The 23,009-nt window shown below is 47.8% G+C and overlaps 1 protein-coding gene across 2 annotated transcripts in view; it reads left to right on the plus strand.

Moving 5' to 3' along the window:
- LOC140428755 (T-cell immunoreceptor with Ig and ITIM domains-like) overlaps positions 1-23,009 on the plus strand; it is a 131,127-nt gene that overhangs the window by 30,224 nt on the left and 77,894 nt on the right. For both annotated transcript variants that reach the window (XM_072515460.1, XM_072515461.1), the window contains exon 2: positions 12,960-13,286. In XM_072515460.1, coding sequence (XP_072371561.1) covers positions 12,960-13,286 — 327 coding nt within the window. The remainder of the gene's footprint in view (positions 1-12,959; positions 13,287-23,009) is intronic.

A 23,009-nucleotide genomic window follows, 5' to 3' on the forward strand; every position in this document is an offset into this window, starting at 1 on the left:
AGGACCCCGGAGCCCGCCCACGCCGCCTTGTCCCACCGGTAAGGTAGGTGATTAAATTTACGCCGGCGGGACAGGCAATTTATCGGCGGGACTTCGGCCCATCCGGGCCGGAGAATCGAGCGGGGGGGCCCGCCAACCGGCGCGGCGCGATTCCCGCCCCCGCCAAATTTCCGGTGCCGGAGACTTCGGCAACCGGCGGGGGCGGGATTCACGCCAGCCCCCGGCGATTCTCTGACCCCCGGTCGCCCCATGTCTTCATGCGCACGGCTTGGTCTGATCCAGCTTAAGGTGGTGTACAGGGCACACCTGACCAAAGCTAAGATGAGTGGCTTCTTTCCGGAGGCAGAGGACAGGAAAGAGCAGTGTTCCAGGGGGCTGGCTAATCACACACCCATGAATTGGTCTTGTTCTCAGCTTTTGGGTCTCCTTCGTTAGCACCATGTCAGCGATTCTGAATCTTGATCTGGAGCCTTGTCTTCTGGTGGCCATTTGTGGAGTGTCAGACTTGCCGGGGCTGCAAACGGGGGCCGAAGACGAGACCTGTTGTGGTAGAGGTCTTCTGCTCCCCTCCAGTGCCTCGATATGGCAGGGTGAACAAATGGAATTCTTTTACCTGGGGAAAGTCAAGTACACCATTATGTTGGTTTAGTATAACATCTGCTGTGGGTAATGTGGGTTTGGTTAGAAAATATATTGTAAATGGAAATTTTTTAATAAAAATATATATTTTGGAATTTCTTAATAAAGCATTAAGAAGTTAAATACATACACTGTAGGAAAATACTGCAACATATTTATTGGGCTGGATTCTCCACTTCACGACTCCGGAAACGCAAACACGATCGAGCATAGTGCCAGAATTGAGTTTTGCGCCCAAAGCCAAGTTCAGCACCATGCTCCGGTCCAATCTCGAGGCACAATTGAAGCTGGCACCCCGCACCGGCGGGTCCATGCAAAACCGTTTACATGGATTTAAATCTATCAAGAGCAATGCTTCTCACCTCTTAGGCAGAAGTCACGAGTGCGAAAATTAATACAAGTATTTACAAGCGGGACCTCAGTGCCATGGCTACTGAGGGAGGGCAAGAAGGTGAGATAATTTTAAAGAATTCTCCAAACGTGTTGGGTTTTCTGGGGGGTGGCTGCCTGGGACAGGGGATTCGCAGGGAGGATGATGACAACTCGCTGTGAGATGAGCTCCGGTTCTCCACATTGTTTGACAAAGTCTGATTCCTGCCTTTAGGGTCACATTCTACTGTCTGCCTCGGTGTTTCCCTGCATTTGTGTGGGCCATTCCATCTCATGGGGCCATATATTCTTTGGTGGGGAGGGGGGTAGTGGGGTGTCAGGGGGGTGGTTTCTGGAGATGGTGAGCGGTGACAGGTCACTCACTGGGTAAGCTGTCCTATAAGGCGGCCCCACACTTCTGGCCTGCCACCTCTCCAGGTGTGACCCCATTTGGGATGCTCATGTATTCTGGGGGCACTGCCCCGTGCCACCCTCATACACCACCCAACCCAACTACCCCCACCCTCCCACAACCTTCACCCGGCACACCCCTACACTCAGCCCATCCCTAACATCCTTCAGACAGAGGTAGGTCGGAAAAAAGTGTTTACTGGTGACAATATACATTGTTGTGCCCTGACCCCTATCACCTATGTGCTGCACCCATGGTGTCCAACTTTCTAATTATATGTAGCCTACCACTCCTTCTATGTGTTACCTCAGACAGCACATCAGACTCGGAGGCGGCCTGCTGTGTTTCTCGCCCTCTGACCAGATATATTTTTGGCAAATGTCCTTTGGAGAGCCTGGGCCTGAATGTGTCCGGCCAATATTTGGGTGTCACAGGTGACGAAGTGCCACCCTGTTCTGAGGTGAGGTGTTCCAGCAGTGGCATGGGTGACTTCCCTTCCACCTCCTGCGGGATACTCGATGGCCCTGGGCTACTCCATGGAACGGAGGTGAGACCAGAGTGAGCTTCGGAGGCTCCACCGTCACCTGGTGCTGCCGGTCTTGGAGGTCTGCTCTCATTTCAGCCATGGTCTCGATGCCTCAACCATGGAGCAATGAGACAAGGACACATTCCTCAGCGAATGAAACATGTCCCTCACTGTTTCGGTCATGTCGCTAACTGCCGCTGACATGTCCCGCTGTGATTGTGATATGTCCCTCTGTGACTGGCCAAGGTCAGTCAGCATCTGGCCAATGCCCTCAGCCATGTCCCTTTGTGAATGAGCCAAACTCTGAAGCGCAACAACAATGTCCATGTGGGTCCGGGACATGTCTGTCTGTGATTGTGACCCCCCGTCCTGCACCACAGCCATCGACTGCACAGTGTACCCAAGCCTGGAAGTCTTGATTCATGGTTCTGACGTCTTGCCCCAGGCCTCTCACTGCGGACACCACCTGGTCAGTGTTCACCTGGGAATCACACATTGTCGGCACCATCTCCTATGTCTGAAGGCGATTAGACTCCTCCTGCTGCATCTGCAGGTGCTGGAAAGTTGCTGACAATCCCTCCTATAAATTATTTCTCTGTGTCTGCACCTGTATCAGTGATGGGATCATAATTTCCAGAAGCACGATACCTGTCCGGTCTACTGCTGTTTCCTGACCGCCCGCTACCTCAGGTGTCCCTGTCTCCACCTGATGTGTTGCAGCATGTGTGAAGTGTGCACCAGAAAGTGACCCAGGAGCTTCTTCACTAAAATATCCCACAGAGGTGATAGTTTCTGCAATGGTGGAGGCCTGTAGGGGAGGGGGAGGGGGGGAGAAGTGATGTAAGAAGTGAGGGATAGGAGTGATGGCAGGGCACAGAGCTGGTGACTCACCTAGGCTACCTGAAGGAGGCCATTCATCTTCTTTCGGCTCTGGGTCCTAGTCCTTCTGGTGAGGCTGGCAACACCGAGTACCACTGTCACCTCCTCCCAGGCCTTGTTTACGATGGATTGGATTGGATTTGTTTATTGTCACGTGTACCGAGGTACAGTGAAAAGTATTTTTCTGCGAGAAGCTCAAACAGTTCATTTGGTACATGAAAAGAAAATACATGACAAGGCAACACAAGGTACATAATGTAAATACAGAGACACCGGCATCTGGTGAAGCATACAGGAGTGTAGTATTAATCAGGTCAGTCCATAAGAAGGTCGTATAGGAGTCTGGTAACAGTGGGGAAGAAGCTGCTTTTGAATCTGTTTGTGCGTGTTCTCAGACTTTTGTATCTCCTGCCTGATGAAAGAAGTTGGAAGTTCAGGAGTAAACCGGGTGGGAGGGGTCTTTGATTATGCTGCCCGCTTTCCCAAGGCAGCTGGAGGTGTAGATAGAGACAATGGGTGGGAGGTGGGTTGTGTGATGGACTGGGCGGTGATCACGACTCTCTAATGTTTATTGCAGTCTTGGGCTGAGCCATACCAGTCTGTGATGCAGCCAGATAGGATGCTTTCTATGGAGCATCTGTAAAAGTTGGTAAGAGTCAGTGTCGACATGCCGAATTTCCTTAGTTTCCTGAGGAAGTTAGGTGCTGTTGTGCTTTCTTGGTGGTAGCGTCGACATGGGTGGTCCAGGACAGATGTTTGATGATGTGCACACCTAAGAATTTGAAGCTGTCAACCATCTCCACCTCGGCCCCATTGATGCTGACAGGGGTGTGTACAGTATTTTGCTTCCTGAAGTCAATGACCAGCTCTTTAGTTTTGCTGGCATTGAGGGAGAGCTTGTTGTAGTTACACCACTCCATAGGTTCTGTATCTCCCTCCTGTATTCTGACTCATCGTTGTTCGAGATCCAACCCACTATGGTCGTGTCGTCAGCAAACTTGGAGATGGAGTTGGAACCAAATTTTGCCACGCATTTGTGTGTATATAGGGAGTATAGTAGCTAAGTATGCAGTCTTGTGGGGCCCCGGTATTGAGGACTATCGTGGAGGAGGTGTTGTTGTTGTTCTTACTGATTGTAGTCTATGGGTCAGAAAGTCGAGGATCCAGTTGCAGAGAGGAGCCAAGTCCTAGGTTTTAGAGTTTTGATATGAGCTTGGCTGGAATTATGGTGTTGAACGCGGAGCTGAAGTCAATAAATAGGAGTCTGATGTAGAAGTCCTTGTTGTCGAGATGCCCCCGGGATGAGTGTAGGGCAAGGGAGATAGCGTGCTGTGGATCAGTTGCGGCGGTATGCAAATTGCAGTGGATCTAGGCATCCTGGAAGTATGGAGTTGATGTGCTTCATGGCCACTTCATTACGACTGAAGTCAGGGCCACTGGATGGTAGTCATTAAGGCACGTTGCCTGGTTCTTCTTTGGCAACGGTACGATGGTGGTCTTCTTGAAGCAGGTGGGGACAGGTTGAAAATGTCCGCGAACACATCTGCCAGCTGGTCCGCGCAGGCTCTGAGTGCACAACCAGGGACCCGGTCCGGACCGGTTGTCTTCCGAGGGTTCACTTTCAGGAAGGCCAATCTGACTTTGGAAGCTGTGATGGTGGGTATGGGTGTGTTCAGGGCTGCTGGGGCAGTCAACAGCGGATTGATGGTTTCCTGCTCGAACCGAGCATAGAATGCATTGAGTTCATCAGGGATGGATGTGCTACTGCCGGATATGCTGCTCGGCTTCGCTTTGTATCCCATTATGTTGTTTAGGCCTTGCCACAACCAACGAGAGTCTGTAAAGCTAGTCTGTGACTCTACCTTGGTCTGATATTGTCTGTTGGCATCCTGGATGACTTTGTGGAGGTCTTACCTGGATTTCTTGCCTAGGTTTGGCAGGCTTGAATATCCTGCCCATCCTGGGGAAGAGGATGTCCCACCTCTCCTCCACTGCATCCAGCATTCTCTCAAACTCAGTCTCAGTGAACCCCGGAAACGAACTCCGTGGAGCCATCCTCTTGGTTGGAATAAGTGTGTGTGGGGAATGGAGTGCTTAGAAGCAGCTCCAACTTGTCAGGCTCTCCAGTGCCAATTCCAGCACTAGCGAATCAGACACCAGCAGGAATGGGAATTCATGTGGGCAGAGTGCTGTCCAATTTGCATATTCTTTTTTTTTTAACTTAAAGTACTAAATTCTTTTTTTTCCCTGTTAAGGGGCAATTTAGCATGGCCAATTCATCTACCCTGCACATATTTTGGGTTGTGAGGTTAGATTCAAGCAAACACAGGGAGAATGTGCAAACTCCACACAGACAGTGACCCGGGGCCAGAGTCCTCACCGCCGTGAGGCAGCAGTGCTAATCACTGCGCCATCATGCCACCCCTCATTTGCATATCCGGAATCAATTCCCGCACGTAATTCAGTCTCAGCATCAACACTTAGTCTCCCAAACGCAGAATCACGGCCATCATGTTTGTCACATACAGGAAATTTGTATCAAGCCTCTATTCGTATTGAATAACAATTTTCCCCTTCAGAATTTACTAACTGGAGTTGGCGGTTCTGCCAGTCACCCACCTTAACTCCAATAGGAGCCCAGTAGTATGGTCATACAAGTGGCTGTTTCTAAAGGCTTTCTTGTTCTTTCCAACAGTTCTGATGTGTTGGGTACTCTGCTACATAGACGAACCAACATGGTTGCAAATGGTACAACTCAGTTTTATTACTATCATTTATTTACAGTGGTAAACTGGTTACTGAGGTTCGATCATAACCCTAGAATCTGTGGACCTATTCCTAATACTATCTTGTGGTGGCACTCAGCACATGGTGGATGTCTGAGTGGCTTGCTATGAGCTCTGTGCCCTGAGCTGTCTCCTGCTGGAATGCTCAAGAAGTGTCGTGTTCCCTGTTTTCTACTGTGTATGCTCTTGCCTGTGATTGGCTGTGGTGTTGTGTGTGTGTTGATTGGTCCGTTGATCTGTCCATCAGTATGTATGTATGTTTGTGCTATGATGTTTACCTAAATATCATGACATCCCCCCTTTTTTTACAAGAACATGTGCCTATGTGGTTATAAATAGAGATGTGTACTGAGTGCAGCTGAATATGTGTGTGTGCAATATCTACAGCATGTACATGGGGCTAAACTATATACAAGGGGCGATGTCGGGTGCGACATAACAAAGAGGTTGTACCATAAACAAAGAACGGGGAAATGTTGAACGACAAAAACGAACTCCTGTAACGACAAGGAATAACAGAAACATATTAACACAGTGGTATTATGAGTTCAATGTACAAACAGGCTCATAAGTCCAGTCTAGTAGGTGGGCGACAAATTCGGGTTGACCGCTTCAAGGGTGGGTCTGGATCCACCGACTGAGGAATGGGCCTGACCACGGGCGACGACGGAAGGGGCATGGTGGCAGGAAGCTCCACGAAGTCGATATCAGGGACAACAGGCGGGCGCGGTGTCAGTGTAAGTTCCCGTAGCGAGCGTGGAAGTAGGCGAAGAGCCCGGCGATTGCGCCTACGAATGGAGCCATCAAGCATGCGAACCAGGAACGAGCGGGGAGCCATGCATCAGAGAACTTCAGCAGGTGCTGACCAGCCACCTTCTGGTAGGTGGATGCGGGCGTCGTCTCCAGGTGCCAGGGTGGGAAGATCAGTTGCCCGTGTGTCATATGCCATCTTCTGGCAAACGCGCTGCTGTTGCATTCTGTGTAGCATGGTTGGTTGTGGATGCCAGAATGGAAGGCACAGTGGTCCTGAGGGCGCGACCCATCAACAGCTGGGCTGGTGAGAGGCCAGTGGCTAGTGGGGCCGAGCGATAGGCCAGCAGGGCGAGGCAGTAATCCGATCCGGCAGCAGCAGCCTTGCAGAGGAGCTGCTTGACGATGTGAACGCCCTTCTCCACCTTTCCATTGGACTGGGGATGCAGAGGGCTGGACGTCACGTGTGTGAAGCCATACGAAGCAGCAAAGGACGACCATTCCTGGCTGGCAAAACAGGGCCCATTGTCCGACATGACAGTAATCGGAATGCCGTGGCGAGCGAAGGTGTCTTGCAGGCCCTTATGACAGCGGACAATGTCAAATCGTGCAGGCGTATGACCTCTGGATAGTTGGAAAAGTAATCAATGATGATTACATAGTCCCTGCCAAGCGCATGAAAAAGGTCCACACCCACATTCGCCCAGGGGGCCGTCACCAGCTCATGGGGCTGAAGCATCTCAGGAGGTTGCGCCGGTTGAAACCTTTGGCAGGTGGGGCAGTTGAGCGCCATATTGGCAATGTCATCACTGATACCCGGCCAGTATACCGCCTCTCGGGCCCTCCGTCTGCACTTCTCGACCCCCAGATGGCCTTCGTGTAGTTGGTCGAGGACCAGCTTGTGCATGCTGTGCGGAATCACAATCCGGTCCAGCTTTAGAAGGACACCATCAATGACGGCCAAGTCATCTCTGTCATTGTAGAACTGCGGGCACTGTCCTTTGAGCCACCCACCCGTCATGTGGTGCATCACCCGTTGTAGAAGGGGGTCAGCCGCAGTTTCCCAGCGAATACGGGCCAGACTGGAGTCGTGTGCTGGCAGATTTGCCGATGTGAAGGCCACCTGTGCTTCGACCTGACAGACGAACCTCTCCGAATCGGGCGGTGTGCTCACTGCTCTGGATAGGGCATCCGCAATGATAAGGTCCTTTCCCGGGGTGTAGACCAATTGGAAGTCATACCTCCTCAGTTTAAGTAGGATGCACTGGAGGCGAGGGGTCATCTCGTTCAGGTCCTTATTTATGATGCTGACCAGGGGGCGATGGTCAGTCTCAACGGTGAACTGGGGGAGACCATTCACGTAGTCATGGAACCTGTCTATTCCGGTCAGCAAGCCCAGGCACTCCTTTTCGATCTGCACGTAGCGCTGTTCTTTTGGGGGGGGGGGTCATGGCCTGCAAGGCATAGGCGACCGGCGCCCATGACGCAGTGTCATCCCGCTGCAGGAGTACCGCCCCAATGCCGGACTGGCTGGCATCAGTCGAAATTTTAGTGTCACGAGATGTGTCGAAAAACGCCAATACCAGGGCTGTGGTGAGCTTAATTTTGAGCTCCTCCCATTCCTTCTGGTGTGTGGGCAGCCACTGGAACTCCGTGGACTTCTTGACGAGGTGGCGTAGAGCCGTCGTGTGGAAGGCAAGGTTGGGAATGAAGTTGACCATGCCTAGGAAGCGTAGTACTGCTTTCTTGCCTGGCGGCTGCGGCATGGCTCTAATGGCGCTCACCTTGTCTGCATCCGGACGCACCCCTGACCGGGATATGTGGTCCCCCAGAAACTTCAGCTCAGTTTGGCCGAAAGAACACTTGGCTCGGTTGAGGCGCAGGCTGTTTTCCCGTAAACGCGCAAAGTCGCGCTGGAGACGATTGATGTGCTCCTGTGGTGTGGTGGACCAGATGATGATGCCGTCCACGTAGACGTGCACCCCTTCGATGCCCTCCAACATCTGCTCCATGATCCTGTGAAAGACCTCGGATGCCGAGATGATGCCAAATGGCATTCTGTTATAGCAGAACCTGCCGAAAGGGGTGTTGAAGGTGCACAGATTTCGGCTGGACTGATCCAGTTGGATCTGCCAAAAAACCTTCGAGGCATCCAGTTTCGTGAAGATTTTAGCCCGGGCCATTTCGCTCATGATCTCTTCCCGTTTGAGTATGGGTTAGTGTTCCCTCATGATGTTGTTGTTGAGGTCTTTTGGATCAATGCAGATCCGGAGCTCGCCGGAGGGCTTCTTAACACACGCCATGGAGCTGACCCATGGCGTGGGCTCCGTGACCCGGGATAGGACCCCTTGGTCCTGGAGATCCTGCATCTGCTGCTTGAGGCGGTCTTTGAGTGGCGCTGGGACCCTGCGAGGTGCGTGAATGACCGGGGTGGCGTCCGGTTTGAGCCGAATTCTGTAGATGTAGGGCAGTGTTCCCATGCCCTCGAATGCCTCCTGGTTGTGGGCGAGGAGCGATTGGAGCTGTGCCCTGAATTCTGCATCCAGGAAGTCAGATGTGCCCACAGAGCGTGGACTCGTTGCACGAGGTGGAGAACCTTGCATACCTGTGTGCCTAGCAGGGTGTCCTTTGATGATCCAACTACCTCGAATGAGAGTGTGGCCGTGTGTGTGTTGTGTGTCACCTGGAGCTGGCAGGATCCCATAGCCGGGATAACGTTCCCATTGTAGTCGACCATCTTGCAACGGGATGGCCAAATTGGTGGTCTGATCTTCATGGCGTAGAAGGCTGACCATGCTATGAGGTTGGCAGAGGCGTCAGTGTCGAGACCCAATGTTATCGGTGATCGGTTGACCGTTAGGGTGGCACACCATTCATCACCCGGATTGACAGTGTTCACTTGCAACAGCCGGTGGGTCCTGGCTGGAGACATCCGGTTCCCATCAATGACCGCAACACGGAAGGCGTCCCGGTCGTCTGTGTCACTGGTCTGGATATCGTCTGGACACGACTCGTATTAAGGAGGCTGAATGGTCCACACGTCCCTGCGAGGTTGTCGGAATTGGGGAACATTGGCAGGTTGAGCTGCTCGACAGCAGGCAGCATAGTGGCCCATCTTGCCACAGCGGAGGCATTGTCGGTTTCTTGCGGGACATTGCCGCTTTAAATGTGAGGCTCCGCAGTTGCCGCACGTCGTGACGTCATGGCGTTCATTGCACCACCGCGCATGCGCAGTTCAGTCTTGCGCTAAGCACGCCTGCGCATCACATCCCTCTGTGTCGACGTCGTTTTTGGCGCACACAAACGCGGGAGGCCTCGAAAAGCGCGCAAAATGGCCGCCATCGTCCAGGCCGCGGGCCGGGAGGAACTCAATCGCCTGGACCCGTTCGGCCTCGTAAGACGCCTGCCGCGCCGATTCGTCCGCCTGAAATTGGGAGTAGCGGCTAGTCGCGTTTTCATGCAGGACACAGGCTTCGATTGCGGAGGCTAGGGTGAGGCCTTTTATTTTTAAGAGCTGCTGGCGTAGGGTGCCCGAGGTGACCCCAAAAACGATCTGGTCCCAAATCATGGAATCGGAGGTGGTGTCGTAACCGCAGGACTGCGCGAGGATACGGAGATGCGTAAGGAAGGATTGAAAGGGCTCATCCTTACCCTGCAGGTGCTGCTGGAAGAGATACCTCTCGAAACTCTCGGTTGACCTCGACGTTGAAGTGTTGGTCGAGTTTGAGAAGGACCGTCTTGTACTTGGTCTTGTCCTCACCTTCCGCAAACACCTGGGAGTTGTAGACATGGATGGTGTGTTGACCTGCCGTGGAGAGGAGGCTGGCGATCTTTCTGGTGTCCGAAGCGCTCTCCTTTTCGTTGGCTTCCAGGAAGAGCTGGAAGCGCTGTTTGAACAGCTTCCAATTAACGCCGAGGTTTCCAGCGACTCGTAGCGGCTGCGGTGTGCTGACGGTGTCCATGGCAGATTCCGGAGGATTATTAGGTAGGTCCCACAGTTACTCCTGGTACTATGATGTGTAGGGTACTCTGCTACACAAACGAACCAACACGGTTGCGAATGGTACAACTCAGTTTTATGACTATCCTTTATTTACAGTGGTAAACTGGTTACTGAGGTTCGATCATAACCCTAGAATCTGTGGACCTATTCCTAATACTATCTTGTGGTGGCACTCAGCACATGGTGGATGTCTGAGTGGCTTGCTATGAGCTCTGTGCCCTGAGCTGTCTCCTGCTGGAATGCTCAAGAAGTGTCGTGTTCCCTGTTTTCTACTGTGTATGCTCTTGCCTGTGATTGGCTGTGGTGTTGTGTGTGTGTTGATTGGCCGTTGATCTGTTCATCAGTATGTATGTATGTTTGTGCTGTGATGTTTACCTAAATATCATGACAAGTTCCTAATGCCTTGTCAAGGTCACAACCTAGTTGGCCCCTTATAATGCAAATAACAGAGCAGAGGGAGAGCAGTGACTCTATATTTGGAGCTCCCATTCCGGGACCAGAAAAAGACCCAGCAATGCAGTGACAGCCGGTACGCCCAATGAAATGAAGCATATTGTTTCATGGGTGCTGACCAGGCTACGATATCGAAAAGGAAAAATGCTTACATAAATATAGATAAACGTGGCCTTGATTTAACATCTCATCCAAAATTGGCACCTCTGACACCGCAGCACCATCTCACTACTGCATTAGTGTGTAAGATATGTGTGTTCAAGTCTCTAGACTGGGACTTGAACCCACAACTTTTTGACTCATACTATCAACTGAGGCATGGCCAAAATACTCAAATGATTTTTCTTTGTGCTTTATTGTTAATGCATGCAAGGCTCTCAACTCTATGTATGGCACAAAGTTTCCACATGACCTCATTTGAAATCCATCTGGATGTGTGCAGTTTGCAACAGCAATCACAAGACAGTGATCAGAAGTGATGATATTTTTTATGAGAACCCTTTCCCCATGGGCCTACATTTATTTTCCACCTCAAGTACAATTCTCTTTTGAATGCCACAATTGAACCTCCATCCAACACAATCTCAGACAGTGCTTTCCAGATCCTAACAACCTATTGTGTAAATAAAAAAAATATTTTGTGTGCTTTAAGTCACTGGCCTCTGTCTACAAACCCTTCCACCAATGGAAACAGTTCCTCACTCTTAACTCTGACTTGATTCCCCATAATTTTGAACACCACAATCACATGACTGATAGGTCTAGCCACATGATTGCATTCTCTTATCACTGGAATCATTCTTATATTTTTGTTATGCACTCTCTCTAAAGCCTTCATATCCTTCCCAAAGTGAGATGTCCAGAATTGGACAATTACTCCAGCTTGAGCCAAACCAATGTTCTAAAAAGGTTCATCATAGATGTGTTGCTTATATACTCTATGCTTCAATTTAGCCCAAGATCATAGAAGTTACAGTGCAGAAGGAGGCCATTCGGCCCATCGAGTCTGCACCAGCCCTTGGAAAGGGTACCCTACCCAAGCCCATCCATCCACCCTATCCCCATAACCCAATAACCCCACCCAACCTTTTTGGACACTAAAGGTAATTTAGCAAGTTCAATCCACCTAACCTGCACATCTTTGGACTGTGGGAGGAAACCGGAGCACAGGGAGAACGTGCAGACTCCCTGCAACTGCTTTTTCATCCTGGTCCGCCTCCTTCACTGATTGGCACAAATAGGAATATAGGAATAGTAGTAGGCCATTCAGCCTCTTGAGCCTGCTCCAATGTGCAATGAGATCATGGTTGATCTGTGCCCTAACTCCATTTACCTGCCTTTGGCCCTTTATATCTTTGCTTAACAAAAATGTATCTATTTCAGATTTAAAATTAACAACTGATCTTGCATCAATTGCCATTTGTGGATGAGAGTTCCAAACCTCTACCACCCTTTGCATGAAGAAGTGCTTCATAACATCTCTCCTGAATGGTCTGACCCTCATTTTTAGACTATGCCCCTAATTCTAGAATCTTCTACCAGTGGAAATAGTTTATCTTTATCTACCCTGTCCTTTCCGGTTAATATCTTGAAGACTTCGATCACCCCTTAACCTTATAAATTCTGGAGAAAATAGCCCAATTTGTGTAATTTCTCCTCATAACTTAACCCCTGAAGTCCAGGTATCATTCTTGTAAACTTACGTTGCACTCTCGCCAAGACCAAACTTTCCTCACTAAGGTGTGGTGCCCACAATACTCCAAGTGAGGCCTAACCAGTGTTATTTCCCAAGGTCCCTCCAGCATTGTACCCATTTGTTTTTATTGTCTCTCCTCTCAACTTTGCTGACAGTACATGATGGAAACTTCTGTTTTGGCAAATAAATAGGTTTTCGGCAATGTTGCTACGAAGGAATAGAAACAACTCTAAGGAAATGCACAGCCCTAACAGTCAATCATGATTACTTTTCAAAAGTACATCCCTGGTTATGAGACAGACAATATCCTGACGATGTGAGAGGGCTTTATATAAGTACAATTATTTCTGCTACATCAGTACCAACTCTAATTGTGTCTGGGTTTATTATGATAAATATCATTACAAAGTGAATCAATAATATGTTCATTCTCTTTCTCTTCTTAGGTGTCCAAACAATAAATCATATAACTAAAGAGAATGTAACCATTGTGAAAGGTGATTCAGTTACCTTACAATGTGACTCCTCTGAAGAAAGTGGCACGCTAGTAATGATTGAATGGAGTAAATACAGGAACAAAACAAAACTTGCCGTTTACCAACATCCAAACAGAACACATCATATTGATCAGCGAATAAGAATGGAAGTTAAAGATCAACATTCCACAATCACAATCCAAGAGGCTATTCAATCAGACAAAGGCTGGTATTTCTGCATATTCCAAACCTTTCCAAATGGAAAACAGGAGAACGAAATATATTTGGATGTAAAAGGTAAAGAAAAATTTTGGAAAATTTCTTATGTTTATAACCTCTCTGGATGATATGAAGTATTGCAATAATAAAGCATTTCTTAATGCGAAAAGCAAGAAGTTGTACGCCTGGCTATTTTTTGGGTTAGTTTACATACAAAAAAAAGTTTGTTAAAACTGTATGGTTTGTGCTAATATTTAAAGAAATTTAGCTTGCAGCCATCTATGTCTAGTGGGTATATCTTACAAGATTGCAATTACCAGTATTTGAAAGACATTTACCCAGGCTCACAATTCTGTGTTTTATGGAGGCAAAATGTCTCCCTGTTGTAAAACTGAAATAGACGAGGACTGATTTGTTCTGCTGTGTTGGTGATGGGGTATTCCAAATATAAAGGAACTCAGTGAGTCAAGTTTGATATTGAGATGGTAAACCAAGATGCATTTAATTCAGGTCGATGCAGGTGCCTGACAGTAAAAGCAAAGCCTGAAGCCATAAAACTCCTCATAAACCTGGGAGCCAGGAATAAGGGGCAGAGTCTCCAAGAAGGGTCCTGCACAAAAGGCCATACCTGTAATTCATGGAGGAATTTTCATACCTGCATTCATTTCACCCAGGAGACTGTCACTGAGCTATGTCACTTCTGCACTGTCACCACAGCCCTTACTTTGTGCACAATTGGTTTGTTCCAGGCTCCAGTAGATAACATCCGCAACTTGAATTTACATAGCATCTTCAAAATAAGAAACAGGCCCCAAGGCCCTGCTGCAGGACCCTATAAAACAACATAAAACACAGATCCACTAAAGAGACATTAGGGTAGATAACCAGAAACTTGGCCAAAGAGGTGGATTTTAAGGAGTGTCTTAAAAGAGGAGACAATGGTAGAAAGGACGAAAGGATTAGGGAGGGAATTCCAGAGCTTAGGCTTAAGGCAGTTGAAGGCACAGTGCTTGGTGGAGTGATTAAAATCAGGGATATTCAAAAGGCCAGGATTAGATGAGTATATCTCGGAGGGTTGTGGGGTTGGAGATTTCAGAGATAGGGAGGAGCAAGACCAAGTAGTGTTTGGAAAACCAGGATGAGAATAAATTTGAGTTTTCAAAATGCTTGACCAGGAACCAGTTAGGACAGCTAGTAAAGGTGGTGGGTGAACAGGTTTTCATGCGGGTTAGAAAACAGGTAGCAGAGTTTGGGATGACCTCAGGCTTATGGAGGGTCAAATGTGGAAGACCAGGCAGCAGCGCATTAGAATAGTTATGTCTAGACATAACAAAGGCATGGATGAGGATTTCAGCAATGGATGAGCAGGGCAATGTTACAGAGGTGGAAATAAGCTGTCTTAGCGATGGCGCAGATGGCATGGATATTTGGAAGGAAGCTCATCCTGGGGTCAAATATGACACCAGGGTATGAGCAGTCTGGTTCAGCCAGAAAACAATTGCCAAGGAGAGGAATAGAGTGTAGAGTTTGTGACAGGGACCAAAGCCAATGGTTTTAGTTTTCCCAATATATAATCAGAGGAAATTTCTGTTCATCCAGTACTGGAGGCCAGTTGAGAGAGGCGAAAGTGGAGTAGAGCTGGGTGACATTCGTGTACATGTGAAAACGGACCAGTTTTTGGAGAAGTGGGGCGAAATTCTCCCCAAACGGCGCGATGTCCGCCGACTGGCGCCCAAAACGGCGCCAATCAGACGGGCATCGCGCCGCCCCAAAGGTGCGGAATGCTCCACATCTTTGGGGGCCGAGCCCCAACATTGAGGGGCTAGGCCGGCGCCGGAGGGATTTCCGCCCCACCAGCTGGCGGAAACGGCCTTTGTTGCCCCGCCAGCTGGCGCGGAAATGACATCTCGGGACGGCGCATGCGCGGGAGCTTCAGCGGCCGCTGACTGTTTCCCGCGCATGCGCAGTGGAGGGAGTCTCTTCCGCCTCCGCCATGGTGGAGACCGTGGCGGAGGCGGAAGGGAAAGAGTGCCCCCACGGCACAGGCCCGCCCGCGGATCGGTGGGACCCGGTCGCGGGCCAGGACCCCCGTGGGGGCACCCCCCCGGGGCCAGATCGCCCCGCGTCCCCCCCCCCCCCCCCCAGGACCCCGGAGCCCTCCCGCGCCGCCTTGTCCCACCGGTAAATAGGTACTTTAATTTACGCCGGCTGGACAGGCAATTTATCGGCAGGACTTCGGCCCATCCGGGCCGGAGAATCGCGCGGGGGGGCCCGCCAACCGGCGCGGCCCGATTCGCGCCCCCGCCAAATATCCGGTACCGGAGACTTCGGCAACCGGCGGGGGCGGGATTCACGGCAGCCCCCGGCGATTCTCCAACCCAGCGGAGGGTCGGAGAATGACGCCCCTGAAGTCTCACCCAACTGCATGATGGTGGAGAGGGATTGGAGGAGAATGGTGTAATCAACTATGTCAAAGGCTGCTAACAGGTTGAGAAGGACGATGGGGACTAGTTTAACTTTTGGTACTGTGACAGGGGCAAAAGTCTGATTGGAGGGATCCCGTGTTGGCTGGACATGGATTTGGGAGGTGACAACACATTCAAGGACTTTAGAGAGAAAAAGAATTTTGGAGGTGAAGCAGTAGTTTGCAATTGTAGAGGTGTCAAGGATTGTTTTTGAGTAGGGGTGACAATGGCAAAATTGAGGGAAAGGGAGGAAACCTGAGGAAAGATACCAGTTAACAATGATGGCTAAAATCAGAACCAGGAATGGAAGTTGGATTAGTAGTAGTTTGGCTGGGATTCAGTCGAGAGAGCAGGAGGTGTATGTCTTGGACAAGATGAGCTCAGAGAGGGCATGACGGGAGATAGGAGAGAAGCTAGAGAAAGGTACAAGTTCAGAATTAAGGCGGGTTAAATCGCAGAGAAAGTTTAGGATTGTGGGTTAGGGAAAGTAAGGGAAGTGACATAGTCTGTAGATCAGATGACCTTGATCTTATTGATCTTTGAGCATCTCCCACTTGTTGGGGGTGAGGGTGGAGGAGACAAGAGAGAGGGGCTTAATTAGATTGTTTGCAGTAGAGATAAAAAGCGTGGGGTTTTCTCAGCATTTCTGAATGATCCTGTGATGGTTGACAGTTTTTTAAGGTGAGAGTAGGGACTGATAGTGTTTTGTGTGGTCCAACCAGATCTGGCAGTGGATGGCTAAACCAGTCATTCACCAGATCTTTTCAAGTCTGCCTCCCTTGGACTTAAGGGAATGGAGATGAGGGCTGGACCTCAAGGAAAGTCAGTGTGAGAGAAAGAGTCCTGTTTTGAATAAGGATGAGCATGTCTAAGGTGGAGATGAATGTGTGATTGAGAAGAAAGGTAGCTGAAGAAATGTGTGTCAAATGGAGGGCTAATGGCTGGAGAGTTTGAAAGGGAAGCAAAGGTATTTACAGATTGCTTTTCACCACTGTATCAAGGATGTCACCGAGGCTTCTTACACCAGGCGATATACATACATCAACCTGCTCATGAAAATAGTGAATAGCAATAAAAATGAATTCATCCTCTGCAATATCCAAGATGTAACAGATTCCATCAACATTGCCTTGCATGCTCCCTATCAGAGTCTGGTGTCTCTATTAATGGAAAGGAACACCACTCCCTGAGTGTGTACTTTGTTTGTGACCCCAAGTAGCATATCATGCAGATTCCTGGCAGACATCATGGTTCAATCATCCCATTTTAGCAGTTTGAAGGCAAGTTCTCTGGGATGGGAATTAATAATCGTTTGTCACAAGTAGGCTTCAATGACGTTACTGTAAAAAGCCCCTAGTCGCCACATTCCGACGCCTGTTCGGGGAGGCCGGTACGGGAAATGAACCCGCGCTGCTGGCATTGTTCTGCATTGCAAGTCAGCTGTTTAGCCCACTGTGCTAAACCAGAATTAGAGATTATTGAGTATGATTAAAAGTTTGTGGAATTGGGAGAGCAGATCTAATCCTCCTAGTTCCATTGAAACCTTTTTACCTGATTGTGACTGTTGCTTAGGCCACAACTGCTGCTTAAGAATCAGAAATCGATCATACCCACCTCCTATAATGTTCATTAGACTGCAAGGAAGCTAAAGACAAGTGTTTGCCCTCACTTACAGATGTAAGATGTCTAATGTTTCAGTTGGCCATCCAGGGTACCTGCAAAGATACCTTTCCCAATGTAAGAATGTCTATACTGGAGGAGCATATCAGTGTGTGATATTGTCCCCTCACACAATTCACCCCTCCCCTTCCAGACAACTCAATAATGCAGACGAGCAAGGAATAATCTAAAGTAAAACACATAAATTAGAAGAGAGTGGAATGAGGAGGGATCTAACCAAGATAAAATGGAACACAAGTTGACAAAACAATTGATGACCTTTAAAGAGATACATCAGATACAGGTTAGGTACATTCCAACAATTGGCAAAAAATATTGAAAGCAAAGCAGGTCTCCATGGATGACGTGAGGGAGGTAGGGAATATGATGAAACAAAAAAAATAGTATCTGATGTCTAACAGGGAAATTCTTCAAGTAAGAACTCCAGGCCAAATACAATAGGTTGAAAGGGAAGTGAAGAGGATTTTTTTTAAAATCTTTTACGGGAGTTTGGGCTTCACTGGCTAGGCCAACATTTATTGCCCATTCCAAATTTCCCTAAAGAAAATGATTGTGAGCCACCTTCTTGAACCATTGGAGGCCACATGGTGAGTACATCCACAGGGAATTCCAGGATTTTGACACAATGACAGTGAATTTTGATATCGTTCCAAGTCAGGATAGTATGTGGTTTGAAATGGAGCTTGCAGGTGCCGGTGTTCCCATGCATCTAATGCTTCATTCACCTGAGGAAGGAGCAGCGCTCCGAAAGCTAGTGACATTGAAACAAACCTGTTGGACTTTAACCTGGTGTTGTAAGACTTCGTACTGTGCTCACCCCAGTCCAACGCCGGCATCTCCACATCATGTCTAATGCTCTTGTCCTTCAAGGTTGTAGGGTTGGAAGGATCCTTGGTGAGTTGTTGCAGTGCATCTTGTAGATGGTACAAATAATTGCCACTGTTTGTCAGTGGTGAAGGGAATAAATATTTATGGAAAGGATACCAATCAAGAAGGCTGCTTTGTCCTGGATGGTGTCAATCTTTCTGAGTGTTGTTGGAGTTGCACTCACCCAGGCAAGTGGAGCGCATTGCATCACATTCCTGACTTGAGCCTTGTAGATGGTGGACAGGCTTTTGGGACTCAAGAGATGAGTTACTTGGCACAGAATTCCCTGCCTCTGACCTGCTCATGTAACCACAGTATTCATATAACTGCTCAAGTTCAGTTTTGGGTCAATGGTAACCCCCAGAATGTTGATATTGGAGGTTCAGCAATGGTAACGCCACTGAATGTCAAGGGGCGGTGGTTAGATTCTCTCTTGTCAGAGATGGTCATTTTCTGGCAATTGTGTGGCATGAATATTACTAGCTGGAATATTATTCCAGGCTTACTGCATATGGATATAAGAATGGCAAAGCGAGAATATGGGAATAAAATGACAGTCAACAAAAAAGGAAACCCAAAAATAGTAAGTGGGTGGAGAAAGATAACATGGCTTCGCTTAGGGACAAAGAAGTTGTGTCAGTGTTTACCAAGGAAGAGGAAACTGACAAAATATCAGTTGAAGCAGAGATAGTGAAAGTAGTGGGGTGAAAATTGTAGGGATACAGGAAAGGTTGGTTACACTTACAGATACATCTGCTGAATCAGATGACTTGCATCCCAGATTGCTAAAGGAAGTGGGGTTGGAGTTAATTGAAGGGCTTATCATACTCTTCCAATCTTCTGTAGATATGGAAGAGGTGCCAGAGAATTGAAGAGTGGAAAATGTGACACCCTTATTCAAGAAAAGGTGCAACAACAATCCCAGCAACTAGAGGTCAATAAGATTAACGTCATTAGTGGGTAAAGTTTTGGAAACAATAATAAGGGAAAACAATCAAAAGACACTTGGAGAGGTTTCATATCATAAATGATAGCTAACACAGATTTGTAAAAGACAGATCATGCTTCATGCATCTAATTGAGTTTTTTGATGATGGAACAGAGGAGGTTGATGAAGGAATGTGGTGGATATTGTCTACATGTATATGAAGAAAGCATTTGATAAAGGACCACATAAAAGGTTGGTTAACAAACTAGAGATAAGGGTATTTGGTAGCACAGAACAGAGTATTGCGGAAAAAAGAAACATTTTTGTCAAAGCTTTTTGTTTTGCACTCATCAGGACAATTCACAAGAATACCAATGTGAGGAAGCAACAAATTTACAGTGTATGAGAAGAGAGTGTTGATTGGTTGGCAAGTGATCTTTGATTGGTAAAGGCATTACCATGGAGAATACACCAGTTGATGGCAACTGACAGTTAACTGACAAGCATCGTTTGAATTTTAAATCAGACAGCTTGACTATGATTGGTCAATGTATTGCCCTTAATAATGAACTAGCAACTGGCAAAGAAAGGGATTCTCCCACAATGCCCCACCCTGATAGGCCGAGTTCCTGACTGCACGGGACACGTGTGGTCTCAGCCGTGCGGGAACCCAGCATGGCGGCTGCGGACTGTGTCCAGCGGTGCCACACTCGGCTGGGATCCAGGCTGCTGACCGGTGGGGCTTCTGCGAGGGCTGGGGAGGCTGGTGGGGGGTGGCCAGGGGGTGGGCTGTGGGGTCGCAGATGGCGGGTTTGGTCCGCGCACAGCCTGTACCATGTTGATGGGATGACCGCTGCAGGTCGCCAGCTGTGCGCATGCGTGGTCAGGGACTTGGCCATTCTCCACTCATTTTCGGCACGGGAGCCAGGAGTTTCATCTGGCGCCAGTGCTAGTCTCTCACTCGTCCCCGAATTGGTGAGAGTTTCACGCAGATTTTTTGGTCGTAAAAGACCGCACAAGCTCCGCTAGCGTTAGCACTTTAGCCGCTGATGAGGAGAATCCAGCCCCATGTGTTTCCATTAGCTGATGGAACAAAGACTAGGTGATACATGTTTAATGTTTTGGGTGCAAGGGGGATATGAGGAAAAACATTTTTACACGATGGGTCTGATGGAAGCAGGGACAATCGATGATTTTGAAAGGAAGTTGGATGGGAACTTGAAGGGAATAAACTACAGGGCTGATGATAGAGGGGAGAATATGGTTGACTCGATTGCTCCAGGGAGACCCAGCATAGGCCTGATGAACCAAATGACCTCCTCCCGTGTCATGAATGATTCTAGGATGCTAAAGTACATTTAGTATACTAAACTTGGCTAATTGGCTCTTCAGATTTAGAAAGCCCCCAGATCACCAGAATTTTCAGTTTGTATCTATTTCCTGCATCACACCATCACTATATGTGTGCATAGAGGATTCTGGTTTAGACAGTTCTCTTTCATATGTCAGCATTAGTTTCCTGTTCTCATGGTTGGATGTTGTACCGCCATAACCACAACTTTAGCTAAAGGCCACTTTTTCTATTCTCTTTTAGAAGAGGTACAGTTGATATTTGTCTTGGACAGTCATTGAGGTCAATGGCAAAGAAAATCAGACAGAGCATAAAATGGAAACCACTCAAGAGTTACACCTCCCTCTGGATTAGGATACAGTTTCGAAATATTTGCTTTTTCCCAATTTCAAAAGAAATTGACACATGTAGCTCCATGTAAATTCAGTTACCACCCGAATGTAACTAAGACATATCGGAGGCTGCTCTTAATGCAGCGTGTGTGTGTGTGTGCTCGTGTCTGCACATGTGCATGTAATACAGTAAAGGTATTTATTGAGGAATTTTGGGTGGGAATCATTTCCGTTGCTAGTGTCCCGTTAAAAGACTTCCCCCAAGTGTCCATGTGTCCTCACTGGCCTTGTGGGCATTAGTCAGTGTGAGAACACATAGTGTAAAAACTGCAAATTTCCTGAGTTTGCATCAATAATTCATTCGGGGTAATATCAGTGGAGACTTAGAAGATCAGCTGATTAAGGCAGAAGTGAGAAGTTGCTGAATTGGAACTTTGTGTCTGGGAGAGAGGCAGTTGGTATGCTGGTGACTTTTGGGAAAAAGGAAGATAGGACAGGATGAAGCAACAGCCATTGGTGAATGTGCCGTATCTGCTTTCTCATCGTCCCCATTCGCAATGAAGCACAAAAATATTCCCTAGCTCCACTTACCCCTCCTTCTCTTTATCATCATTTCCTCCTCTGCCACCCTTCACTGTTTAGATCTGCCAGCAAAGAGGATAAGATAAAAGAATATGTGAGCATTACCCTTTTGAAAATGAAGAGACAGAGAAAGAGGGTCGTGTTCTATCTGTGTGCTACTTCAGAGGGATCCCAAGAGAACGGTGTAGATGTACAATTGCTCACCTGGCGTTGGCAGACTGTTGCTGATTTATCCATCACCCACAGCAAGAGATAAGTGAGTGCCCAGAAGATGTAGGGTCTGAGAGGTTTAATGGCATGCATTGTGTTTCTATTTGTCTTGCAAGAATATAGAGTGAATGAGATTAGGGGTAGCTGTGGGGTTGAAAGCTGTAACAATTTGATGCTGCTCAGGCAGAGGAAGGGGCTTTAAACCTGTTCATGTAAATAATTGGTGTGAGGGGAGCAGCCATTCTACAAGGTGTTGAAATAGAGCTGCCCTAGACAAGAATATAGAGTGGCTGGTTAGTTATGGCAACTTTTCTTGAAGAGGGTGAAGGGTGTTCTGGTGCCCAGGATGGGTAAGGAAGAGAAGAGAGAGTCTGCCCAGTATATTACCATGCCAGCTTCAGTAAAGTCCTGAAACCCTCACAAGCCTGGTGGTAAAAATATTGATACTTTCAGAGTCAATAACCTCTCTCCTCTCTGTCCAGATAGCATGATTAGCTTGTAACTCACACTCAGAATTCTGTGCTCTTTGCCTTTGATTTCCTCAGAGGACTTGGAGGTCTCAATTCCTGAAGTTCTGAGCTCTTCTGTGGTTTGGTGTCCTGCCCCATCCAGATGGTGTCACCGCTTTCTACAAGTGTAGTAAAAGTGTTGCCGTGGATGAAGTTACTCTAGAGTGAATTGAAAGAACCAATCAATGTTTTTTTTACATATTTACCTTCAAGTCTATTGTCTCCAAATAGTTCAATAGCTTCCATCAATTTTACCCTGTTGACTGCTCTAGTGAGAGTACAATTGACCCACACCAGGCCATCATAAAACATCTTGGCTAGAATACCAAACTCCACATGAATTCATGCACAGCACTGAACGCTTCCCAAGTACAGACCAATGCAGAGCTGCTGGCTTGGAATGTTCTAAAACAGTTCAAATAGCAGCAATACAAATAAGACAGGGAAGATTTGTTGCTTTTCTCTGTAAAGCTCTTACTTCACTAGTATTTGAGTATTCATATAAAATCCAAATGGGGTCAAATTGAATAAGAAGGCCTCCCAAGTTCTCATAATCTTGTCTACTTTCTTCTTCCAGCTGGCGTGAGTTTGGTACCTTAATAACAGTTGATCATTTGGAATAGATGACATTTCAAGTAACCTTCTAAAAAAAAAGAGGACAATGAATTCTTCCCAAAAAGGAATGGTTTTTCACCTACTCATATTTATTCATATTTGTTTATATTTATATGAGCAAAACCTAATATTTTTGAAATGCCGTTGAGGTGATTAAAACAGTTAACACTTTGGGAATCTGAAAACAATAGTCCGGATTTGGCACCCCCATTTGTCGCAGGCGTAAATCTCGCAAGAGCCGAGAAATGGAATTAGCGGGAAA

This window comes from Scyliorhinus torazame, chromosome 8 (assembly GCF_047496885.1).
Source record: "Scyliorhinus torazame isolate Kashiwa2021f chromosome 8, sScyTor2.1, whole genome shotgun sequence".
In the NCBI taxonomy this organism is placed as follows: domain Eukaryota; kingdom Metazoa; phylum Chordata; class Chondrichthyes; order Carcharhiniformes; family Scyliorhinidae; genus Scyliorhinus; species Scyliorhinus torazame.